General features: G+C 41.0%; 1 protein-coding gene across 1 annotated transcript; it reads left to right on the top strand.

Annotated features, from left to right (window-relative positions):
* Window positions 1-2,724: 2,724 nt before the first annotated feature.
* On the top strand, window positions 2,725-9,322 carry dph3 (diphthamide biosynthesis 3). The gene is made up of 3 exons (XM_085347385.1): window positions 2,725-2,888; window positions 7,880-7,954; window positions 8,450-9,322. Exons 1-3 carry the CDS (start codon window positions 2,781-2,783, stop codon window positions 8,516-8,518), a joined length of 252 nt encoding a protein of 83 aa, XP_085203511.1. The 5' UTR covers window positions 2,725-2,780; the 3' UTR covers window positions 8,519-9,322.
* The last annotated feature ends 2,905 nt before the right edge of the window (window positions 9,323-12,227 follow it).

Raw genomic sequence — 12,227 nt, 5'->3', positions numbered from 1 at the left:
ACTGTAAGTATCAGACCTGACAAGTGTCGGCTCCACCAGGCACTAAAAGAAAAATCCTATTGTCCTGCTGATAAGACCACATCAGTGGTTGCAGCACTCAGTTAAAACTCTGCATTCTTCTGCTGAAGTAAATCATTAATAAATAGACAATGCAACCAACAGGAAATATAAAATAAAATAAATATCAGATAAAAAAAAAAAGAAACCATAAACTTTGGCATTGGAAAGATGCCCGCAGCAGTTAAATGAACCTCTGAACGGCTTTGATGTTCATTATTATTTTATCGGTGGCTCCTGTTGAAGCACTGGAACTGGGTGTTTTCACACAGACTCCCAAAGCAACAGGATCTTTAAAACCTTTAACAAACTGGACTGTGACGACTCAGGAAACCTGATCTGCAGCTGCTCATCATCATGGACAGCTGGGTTTGGTGTGTTTTCACTCTGGGTAACAAAAACTGAGCTTCTCAATTTCTGACATTTATTATAACTATCAATATTTCGTAATAGTTGTTATGACTGATGGGGTAAGATAAGATAAGATAAGATAAGATAGAACTTTATTAATCCCTCGGGTGGGTTCCTCTGGGAAATTCGATTTCCAAAAAAGCACAGCACCGACAGAAGTTACAGAGTTACAGAATATTATATATATATATATATACACACACACACACACACACACACACACACACACACACACACACACACACACACATATATAAATACAGAGACAATATAAATAAAATATACGAAGGGGATAAATAGAATAAATAGGAATAAAAAATAAAAATACAAGTGAATTGCACATTTCAAGTATTGAGGTCTATTGCACTGTTGACTATTTACAAAAGTATTGCACAAAAGGTATTGCACAGTGAGGTGAAGAGGCACTACAGCTTAGTTGTTCCCCCCTCCTTTGTCCTCCTGTTTCCCCTCCCTCTCCCCTCCAGAGAGGAGTTAAACAGTCTGATGGCGTGTGGGACAAAGGAGTTTTTAAGTCTGTTAGTTCTTGTCTTGGGGAGAAGCAACCTGTCACTGAACAGACTCTTCTGGTTGTTAATGGCCGTGTGCAGAGGATGCCTGGCATTGTCCATAATGTCCATCAGTTTCTTTAATGTCCTTTTCTCTGCCACTGTCACCAGAGTGTCCAGCTTCATGCCGACCACAGAGCTAGCCCTCCTGATCAGTTTCTCCAGCCTGGATGAGTCCTTCTTTGCTGTGCTGCTCCCCCAGCACACAACAGCATAGAAAAGTACTCCAGCAACCACTGACTGGTAAAACATCCTCAGGAGCTTCCTGCAGATGTTAAAAGACCTCAGCCTCCTGAGGAAGTACAGTCGGCTTTGTGCGTTTTTATACAGGTGCTCTGTGTTGCATGACCAGTCCAGTTTATTGTCCACCCACAGCCCGAGGTACTTGTATTGTCATCATCCCACTGGGTTGGCCGGCAGGCAAGTTTGTGAACATTACAACTTGAGAAATATGTCACCTAGGATTTTCAAATTGATACAATAGGTGGATCTGGTGGCTGCCACACCTCTACTGAGCATGTGCAGAGAAAGTTTCAGGACTCAGCTTGTTTGTGATTGGAGGAAGTGAGAGCTTCCTGTGACCGTCAGGCTGTGGGCTGGGCCTTCGTTGTAATCAAAGGTGATTCTGAGGCCTTTGGGGGAAAATGTCATTTTAATAACTTTTCACTGATCCAAACATATAAAATATCTTCCTTTGTATTTAATTTTGCAACAGTTAGAAGATTTCAGTGATGATATGAGAGGTTTCATTTGTATTTGTTGGCTTTTATTTTCACTTTTTAATAAAGAAATCTTTATTGAAATTATTTTTGTCGACAGTGTTGCTACCTCGAGCCGTGTCACCAGAAAGTATGAAAACATTTTCATGAAATCATCTTCAGGTCATTTCAATCCATCATCACTGTCACGCTGCTCATTGTTCTGTTGATTTTCAGGTTGTGTGTTTGTTTTTCTCCTGCTCTGCTCCGTGTGCGTTTTTCTTTGTTTGTTGCGAATTACCATCAATGAAAACTGAGTTTGGACCCGCCATACAGCCTAGCCTCGACAATCTCAGCCTTGGTCTTAAATCACACTGAAATCATGTCAGCAGAGTTTCTGTTGGGCTCAAATTTAAACATTTTTGAATGGTGAGCCTCACCAGCACATAAAACAGCAAATGCCACTGAAAAACAGTCTAAAGGTTTCGAGAATTTGCCCTTTAAAACTGATCCTCAACATCATCTAAATGTCTTTGTTTTCTTCTTCTTCTTCTTCTTCTTCTTCTTCTTATTATTATTATTATTATTATCATTGCTATTGTTGTTATTATTGTTATTATTATTATTAAATGTGTGGTTGACTTGTATCTATTAATCCTTTACATGTGTATTTATTTAGTATTTATTATGAATATAAAGGTACAACGGTTGAAATTATATGAGCTGGGTTTTCTGATAAATTGGCTCCTTATAGTGGACATAAGTGGGAACTACAATCTACAGTCGTAGTTAAAAATGGCAAAAACACAAAAAAATTTCTAGCTCTTTAAAACTCAATATTGTCACTATAACTTATTCTATTGTTCTTTTACTGCTCTTATTTTTCACTTTTCCTTATTTTACATTGACCACGTTTGTGTTATTGTTTTGATAGTTGCGTCAGCGTTGAGTCAGAGGTTGTGTACGTCATCACACCGCGCTGCAGGCACGCTTTGCCGGTGCGGATCTGGTGTTGTTCTGTGTGGACTTTGCGTGTGTTTAGGGGAAAATGTCGGTGTTTCACGACGAAGTGGAGATCGAGGACTTTGAATACGACGAGGATACGGAGACGTATTACTTCCCGTGTCCCTGCGGAGACCGCTTCGCCATCACCAAAGTAAGTTCAGCTCACGGCTAACAGCTACAAACCAAACTTCAGTTTGAAATCTCCTGTTTTTACATCTTCATATAGTGGGTGATTTACACGGAGGACATAACAGAGTTTCCCACTCCCTTCATCATCGATACAGTCTTCTTCTGGATTCGGCAGGGATTTATTGATGGCACGTTGATATATGTCCGTTTTTTTTTAAAGAAGTATTTCAACCTTCCTTTCGGATTTGCCACAGAGGTGGGACGTAAAATCTCTCATTATTTGACTGAAGTTTGGTTTGGTGTTAAGATAAACTTTTATTAGTCCCACACGTGGGAAATGTGTTTGGTCACGACAAAAAAGTGGACAGTACAAAGTTAAGAGCAGCAAAAATTAAGAAAAACACAAGAATAGAAAATAATAAACCAGCACCATACTTTATTCTCAGCAGTGAAACTACGTCAGTGAACGGAACCAAACTCCATTTAAAAGTCTTCAAATTTAAGAGAGTAAAAACGTTCAAACAAATCAAAGCCTACTGAGTAATTATCAGTCATTTCTTGTGACATCATGAAACTTTGTTTTACATGGTTTAAGGTAGAAAAGACGGTATTTTAAGTAGTTTTTTTTTCTGAAATAGTAGAAACTTGTAGCTGAAGTGAACTTTAGCTCTCTTAAATTCAGGAACAAGATGACAGTTCACCATATCAAGACTTCCTTCATGTTAGCAGGCTGAAGAAATCCTAAAACTGCAGTGAGTTGCAGCTTATTTGTGGGTCTCTGCCTTCAGTGACTAAGAGTTGGCTCTTCTGTGTTGAGATCTGACATTTGAAGGATATTTAATTTCTTTGCAGGTAGAATACACGGGTGTACAGGAGGGAAATTTAGACTTTTTCTAATGGAGTTTGGGTGTTTTTAGTGATATGTCATATACTGATGGAGATGATCTTCTTTTTCTTTTCTTTTTGAAACATTAAAACAAAGAAACATAGTTTGGAAGAAATGCATGTATGGATGCATCTGGCATACCTGAACACTCTAAAACTGAAACAGATACTCAGAATAAGCAAGAAGAAACTCAGACTTTATCAGTTTTGATAGTGTTTGCCTGCTCAGCACCATCCAAAGGTTCATCCAGGAAAGTCCGACTTCATGACGAGTTCTTTCTTTGTAATTCACGAAGCATCCCAAACTTGCGACTAGGGCTGCCACGATTTGTCGACTAGTCACGATTACGTCGACTATCAAAATCGTCGACGACTGATTTAATAGTCGACGTGTCGTTTGAAGCTTTGTAAGATCGCAAAAGACGCAGGAATAATAGCAGGATTTAAGAGTGTAATAACGGACTGAAACAGAAGATGGCAGCACAGCATGTACAAGGATGCCAGCTGCCGTTAAACCCCGAAGAAGAAGAAGCAGCTGTGTCCCAGAATTCATAGCGCGGCCCAGCTTAGTTTCCAACAATGGCGGTAGCTAGTTAGTTTTAATATTACTCTTATTATTCTTTCTGGGTCACAAAATAAACGTTTAACATATTTTCAGGCGAGAATGTAGCTGTGTAAACCTCAAATATCGGCTCAGTTTATCAGGACACCACATATTTTCAAAAGCGCTCCGACGTTTTCGGAGACGTCTGTTACCCACTAGCTCGATAGCTAGCCGGGGGCTAGGTCACTAGCGCCGTGAGAACACCGGACTCCCGGCAAATTGTTTTCAAACCCACCGCCGTCTTTCGCGACTCAGGTTAAATATATATGAGTCACTTAGATAAATTAAAAATGTTGTTGTTTGGCTTTTTTTTTTTTTTTTTTTTGTATTTTATTTGTTCCTGAGTAAATCGGTTTGGCTGAGATTAAAGTTATAGTTTTTACACAGCTGAATAAACGTCAAGCAGACAGCTGATTATCAGAAGTGTGAGATGCTGGAGAATATACTCCGGTGTCCTGTTATATTTTAGATAGCAAGGAGTTTATTAAACTTTACCGAAACAATCTGCAAATTTCATTAAAATTGAATAAACTATCATCTTGTCTTTATTTTTAGTTAGCACCTTAAAAGCTTAAAGCTGTAAGCTAATGATAGTTATATAAGAGCAGATGCTGCTGGTCAGAATCAGAATCAGAATCAGAATACTTTATTGATCCCTGGGGGAAATTATTTTTTGTTACAGTGCTCCATTTTAAACCAACATTAAGACAAGACAGACAATACGCTAACTAAGAATAGTACAATATATACATATATATACATACATACATACATAAGTCACTTATAAATAAATATTTGGAAAAGAAACATGTGTAGTTGTAGCAGCAAACAGTGTGTTAAGTGGATGCGTTGTACAGGGAGATGGCCACAGGCAGGAATGATTTCCTGTGTCGTTCAGTGGTGCTTTTCGGTAATCTCAGTCTCTCACTGAACGAGCTCCTGTGACTGACCAACATGTCATGGAGTGGGTGGGAGGTGTTATCCAACATTGTCTTTATCTTGGACAGCATCCGCCTCTCCGACACCACCTTGAGGGAGTCCAGCTCCATCCCCACAACATTGCTGGCCTTACGGATCAGTTTATTAAGTCTGTTGGCATCTGCGACCCTGGTGCAATAAGCTGTAGTTTTACGTCCAGTGGATGATGATCTGATTAGTCGACTAATCGCATAAATAATCGGTGACTAGTCGACTATCAAAATAATTGTTTGTGGCAGCCCTACTTGCGACTGCAGTCAGGTCTTGCAGTTTTTACACTGTCCCTACACTTTGTCTCTCTGAACTCTGTTCAATTCCTCAGACCTTGCGGCTTTGCTGCGGTGCTCTCAGGGGAGAGTTTATTCTTACAGGCAGCATTTGTGTTGGGTGGCCTGTGGTACTTTTAATCCTGCAATTGTTTGATCAGGTAATGCGTTTTCTCCAAAGGGTGGCTGGCCTTTCCCTCAGAGATGGGGTGAGAAGGCCAGTCAGTTTGAGGGTGTCAGGTAAAGATGTTACTCCTGCACATTAAAAGGAGGCAGCTGAGGTGTTAAGATCACGACCTACTGGGAGAACCCAGAACTACTGGAGATAGCTGAGAGAGGCCTGCTGCCCCCAAGACCCAGCCCCAGAAAAGCGACAGAAAACGAATGGCAACATGTCGTAGATGGAGAAGAGTGACCGTACAATCTTGATGATTTCTTTTATGTGACAGGTGCACAGATTTCAGATCAGCCTGGCTACAGTGCTGAAGAGAAACCTAGGGTTGTTCTTATTTTCTTCAATCAGTGATGAATAGTAAGATGTTCTGGCTTTGCGGAGGGCTTTCTTATAAAGCAACAGGCTTTATAAAGGCTAAATGATGATCTTTTAAAATTGTGACATGCCATTTCCTCTCCAGCCTATGAGTTATCTGCTTTAGGCTACGTGTTTGAGTTATACCACAGAGTCAAGTACTTCGGGTTTGAGGCCTTATGTTTCACAGTAGCTACAGTATCCGGAGTCGTACATAGTGAGGAGGTAAAATTATTAACAATGGCCTGTATTTGTATAGCACTTTTCTAGTCCCTAAGGACCCCAAAGCACTTTACACAACCTGTCATCCACCCATTCACACACACATTCACACACTGGTGATGGTAAGCTACATTGTAGCCACAGCCACCCTGGGGTGCACTGACAGAGGCGAGGCTGCCGGATACTGGCGCCACCGGGCCCTCTGACCACCACCAGTAGGCAACGGGTGAAATGTCTTGCCACTTCAAGCTCTGTTGGAGTAGCATTCAGATAGCTGCTCTGCTCTGTGCTGGTACAGGGCATTGAAGATGATAACAGTGGGTGGATTATATTCTTAAACTTAGTTACAGCGCTTTCAGAAAGACATCTACTGTGATAAAGTCTACTCTCCACTGCTGTTTAATCAATTATTGTAAATGTAATCAGGAAATGATCAGACAGGAGAGGGTTTTCAGGAAACACTGTTAAATGTTCAGTTTCTATGCCATATGTTAAAACAAGGTCTAGAGTGTGATTAAAGTGGTGGGTGGGTTCTTTTACATTTTGAGAGAAACCAATTGAGTCTAATAACAGATTAAATGCCATGTTGAGGCTGTCATTCTTAGCATCTACATGGATGTTAAAATCACCCACAATAATTATTTTATCTGAGCTGAGAACTAAATCAGATAAAAAGTCTGAGAAATCAGACAGAAACTCTGTGTAAGGCCCAGGTGGACGATATATGATAACAAGTAAGACTGGTTTCTGAGTTTCACAGCTGGGGTGGACAATGTTAAGCATCAGGCTTTCAAATGAATTAAGTCTGTCTTGGTCTTTCGTTGATTAATAGGCTGGTGTGAAAAATTGCTGCCACACCGCCCCCTCGGCCTGTGCTTCGAGATTTCTGGTAGTTAGAATGACTCGGGGGTGTTGATTCATTTAAACTAACATAATCATCCTGCTGCAACCAGGTTTCTGTAAGGCAGAGTAAATCGATTTGTTGATCAATTATTAAGTCATGTACTAACAGAGACTTGGAGGAGAGAGACCTAATATTTAATAATCCACATTTCACTGTTTTACTCTTTGGTTCAGATGTGGATACTGTACTGTTCCTTCTTTCTGATTTTTTTTTTATGTTTAAGGTGTTTGTTGCTGGTTTCTTGTTTGTTTTTCATTTGTTTGGGAGCTGACACAGTCTCTATTGAGATGGGGTTTTTTGGAGGTAACAGGAGGAGAGAAGCTGCAGACTGCAACTTTTTATTAATACATTAATACATTTGGCCAGAATTCTCAAAATGACAGCTTCTCCATCCAAAGTGGGATGGATGTCATCTCTCCTAACAAGACCAGGTTTCCTTCAGAGAGTTTCCCAGTTATCTATGAAGCCCACATTGTTTTTTGGACACCACTCCGATAGCAATTTAAGGACAACATGCGGCTAAACATGTCACTCGTGGACTGATTGGGGAAGAGAGAGGAATAAACCACAAAAACATTCAAACCTTGACAGAAACCTGAAGATTTTATTTGTTTTTATTTTGAAGGAGGACCTGGAGAACGGGGAGGAGGTGGCGACATGTCCAAGCTGCTCGCTCATCGTTAAAGTCATCTACGATAAGGTATCTGTGACTTCCTCTTATCAGTTCATCCATAAAGGGCTCAACGATCAGTTATTTAAAAAGTTTCTTGTAAAGTGACGAAAAGCAGCAAATTCTCACTTTAGAGAAGCTGGAAATCACTTTGTTTTATTATTTAAAGTACCTTCAGTGTTTATTTGATCTAAAATGTTTCCTGTGATAACACCAGAATTTCTCATTATTTGATCAGGACAGTTTTATATCGATCAGTTAAAACTTTCAAATAAAAAAACATGATAGAAAAGAAAAGATGCAACGCAGCATCACAAAAACCTCTGAAAAGTACTTTTACATTACTTTTTTGTGTTGGGGACATTAAACCATCATGCTTTTATTCTGCAAATCATTGGTGAATTGTTCATGTAAATTATTGATTTTTTTTTAAAAAGTACAACTTTAAATTTAAGACAGATGGATAGTACGGGGCGTCACTACCTGTCAATGAATGACAGGCTTTTTTGTATGTGTGTGTTTCAGGATCTTTTCCAGGTTGGAGAAATCATTGAAGCGCCGTCACACGCCAAACTGGAGGTCGTTCAATCCTGAACCCTCTCACCTTTGACCTCACAGAGACCCCAGTTTAACCATTTCCCGTCTCGACGCTGTGTCCAGGTGGTGCTGGGAAACGCCAGACTTTCACTGCCTCCTGTATTTCCTCCAGATGTATCTTGAATGAAATCACACTTGATCCAGATGAAATTTTTTTGAAGACGCAAGGTTGCGGCGTTCATGTGTTTGATGGACTTCCTGCGGATTATGTGGGAGGATGAGCGTGGAGCCGAGCCATTTGCTGTGAACAGATGAAGGTTGCGCTTTAAAAAAAACAAAGCGTTGGTTCCTGCCTCAACCTCGCCACTCTTAATGCACATTCAGTCTTTCACTTTAAAGCTCAGGAGAACGAAGGAAGCTTCATTTTAGGACTGGCAGGTTTCTTTAGAGCTTTTATTTTGTAGTTTTGAGATATTTTAATATATATTTATATAAAACCTCCACATACAGAGAACCCAGACACCCTCTATAGGACAAACTGTGTGATGACACAATTACTGAATCAGTAATGTTTCAATCGATCAGCTGACGTGTGCTGATTGGCTCCATGGCATCTCCGTGGGATTAATAAAGTTTTTACTTAAACTTTTTGTTTGTTTGTGGATAATATGACCTTTGAACACAGAATTAAAAAGTCTTTGTTAGCACAATAAAAGTTTCACTCTGCAGTCGATATCTCTGAAAACTTTCAGAGAAAAAGCATGTGTGCGTCTTCCATAAAGCCCCTCCCCCCTCCGTTAGGTGAGAGTTTGATTCAAAGCAACATTCAAATTTTCAAACTCCAGATTTTTTAATGATCATGAAAATTCTTTTCTTATTACATCTGTGATAGGATGGTCTGACTTTTTTTTTTTTAAAAGACAATATAAAAGTAAATTAATATTAATTATATTGATATTTCAGTTATTGATTTCATCAATTTAATTTGATTTCAGTAAGCTTGGTGATTGTCGGTTAATGATTGAGGTGACTGGTTAGTAAAGATCGTGGTGGAAAGTGTGACTGCATGATCAGAGAGTCAAACATCTTCTCGTCTGGAGACTGAATTGCTCTTTTCATAGCAGGAAGCTGTTTCAGCATCAGTAGACACCGTTTTTACTCTTCACACCCTTTACAATCAAAATGCTTTTAGATAGTTGAATACAATACACAATCCAGCAGAGGGCAGCAACACCTAAGCGCTCTCTCTCCCTAACATGAGCAGAGGATAGAATAGAATAGAATTAGAATTCAACTTTATTGTCATTGCACATGCACAGGTACAGGGCAACGAAATGCAGTTTGCATCCATCCAGAAGTGCTTTAGTGATATAGATATATTACAATATATATTAGCAATAATATAGATATGTGAGTATATTACAGAAATGGGTCTATTATGGTATGTTATAATGTACACGGTATGAAGTATGTTGTGAATATTCTATAACTATAAGTATGTACAGGCTGTAGTGAGTACAAGCTATGTACAGGATATGAACAGGATATAAATATGAAAAACTATACAGAATATGAAATAAATAACTTTACAGAATCTGGGATATACAGCTATACAGAAATGGGAACTATGCAAGTTGTAAACAGTTGTAGGATTAAAGATTATCGAATGTACAGAATGATTATTTACACAGAGCTATACAGTAGTGCAGTTAAGATAAGTGAGGGTGTAGATAGTTTCTACAGAGGCTATATAAAGTGCTAGTGGTTGTGAGTGGTGGTTCAGTCCATGTTATTATTGTGTTTGAGGGTACAGTTGTCCATTGTGGGTGTGTGTATGTTCAGTCCATGAGTTTAACGTGGGTCAGATGTCAGGAGGCAGAGTTCAGGAGTCTGACAGCTGTGGGGAAGAAGCTGTTCCGGTACCTGGTGGTCTTAGTCCGGAGGCTCCTGTGGCGCCTCCCAGAGGGCAGGAGGGTGAAGAGTCCATGTGATGGGTGACTGGGGTCTTTGATGATTTTCCCAGCCCTTTTCAGACACCGCTTCCTGTAGATGTCTTTTATGGCAGGAAGTGGTGCTCCGGCGATGCGCTGGGCAGTTTTTACGACCCTCTGCAACGCCTTCCGGTCCGAGGCAGAGCAGTTCCCGTACCAGACTGTTATACAGTTGGTCAGGATGCTCTCGATGGTGCAGCGATAGAAGTTCACCAGGATGTCTGAGGACAGGTGGTTCTTCCTCAGAGTCCTCAAGAAGAAGAGGCGCTGGTGAGCCTTCTTGACCAGCTTGGAGCAGTTGGTCGTCCAGGTGAGATCCTCGGAGATGTGGACTCCCAGGAACTTGAAGCTGCTCACACGCTCCACAGCCGTCCCCTTAATGTGGATGGGTGGATGTGGGTCAGCATTCCTCCTGTAGTCCACGATGAGCTCCTTGGTCTTCTCGGTGTTAAGCAGCAGGTTGTTTCTGTCGCACCACTCAGCCAGACGATCCACCTCCTCCCTGTAGGCGGCCTCATCGTTGTCACTGATGAGGCCAATCACCGTGGTGTCATCTGCAAACTTAATGATGGTGTTGGAACCATCAGCAGGTCTGCAGTCGTGGGTGAAGAGGGAGTAGAGGAAAGGGCTCATCACACAGCCTTGTGGTACACCGGTGTTCATTGTGATGGTAGATGAGCAGCGGTTATCCAGCCGGACATGTTGGGGGCGGTTGGTCAGGAAGTCCAGTAACCATTTGCAGATGAGGGAACTGATACCCAGGTCTGTCAGTTTCCTGATGAGTTGTGAGGGGTGGATTGTATTGAATGCTGAACTGAAGTCTATAAACAGCATTCTGGCGTAGGTGTTGTTGTTGTCCAGGTGTGAGAGGACAGAGTGCATTGCGATGGAGACTGCATCCTCTGTGCTTCTGTTCCGGCGGTATGCGAATTGGTGGGGGTCCAGGGTGGGGGGGAGACAGGATTTGAAGTGTGCTAGGACCAGTCGCTCTAAGCACTTAGTGATGATGGGGGTGAGTGCTACTGGGCGGTAATCATTGAGGCAAGATGGGTTGGAGTTTTTGGGTATCGGGACGATGGAGGTGGATTTGAAGCAGGCCGGTACCACAGCGTGGGCCAAGGACAGATTGAATATGTCTGTGAGCACTCCTGCAAGCTCCCCAGAACACGCTCTGAGAACACGCCCGGGGATGCCATCAGGGCCTGCAGCCTTGTGGACATTGTGGACATTGTGGATCCCTAACAACCAGCTGCTCCTAATACATCTAAGTGCTCTGTTTTATTTACATAACCCAGCATTCAGTGAAGTTCTCTGAAGGTTGTGATGCTCAAAACGAGTGTGTGAGACACTCAAACGTTTGTGTTGGAATTGCATCGAGGTTTCTGAGATAATCTCACAGCTATCTCCATCGGCACTCTAATCTGTAGTGAGAGTTGTTAACAAATAGGTCACCTGTAAAAATGGATGCAGGTTATTTCACATTTTTATTCTTGTCTCCAAAGTTTTCTTGGAAGTTTCTGGCTACATGAAATGCCAATACCAGCTCACACAGGTTAGAGTGAGCATGAAATCATTTAATACAGCAAATAATATTTTCTGTTGAAAGTAACAAAAAGAAATAAGGGACAGGATTTAGAGCTGAACTTTTCTGCCCATTTTATTTTTTATTGACGTGTTTTTACAGCACAAGGCTATACTCTGTCTGCTGATATGAGTCAGCGTAGCTCACCCAGCAGCCTGTTTCTCTCTTGTCTAAAATCATAAAAGAGTAGGCC

This window comes from Diplotaxodon limnothrissa, linkage group LG23 (genome assembly GCF_057381915.1).
Source record: "Diplotaxodon limnothrissa isolate DT_005_m linkage group LG23, D_limnothrissa_male_GT1.1, whole genome shotgun sequence".
Classification (NCBI taxonomy): domain Eukaryota; kingdom Metazoa; phylum Chordata; class Actinopteri; order Cichliformes; family Cichlidae; genus Diplotaxodon; species Diplotaxodon limnothrissa.
Note: the sequence above shows the minus strand (reverse complement) of the source record. Positions and strands in the feature narration are given on the sequence as shown.

Coding starts and splice junctions, on each gene's coding strand:
- dph3 (XM_085347385.1), top strand. CDS start 2,781: ATGTCGGTGTTTCACGACGAAGTGGAGATCGAGGACTTTGAATACGAC. Junction 2,889..7,879: donor ACCGCTTCGCCATCACCAAA/GTAAGTTCAGCT, acceptor TTTATTTTGAAG/GAGGACCTGGAGAACGGGGA. Junction 7,955..8,449: donor TTAAAGTCATCTACGATAAG/GTATCTGTGACT, acceptor TGTGTGTTTCAG/GATCTTTTCCAGGTTGGAGA.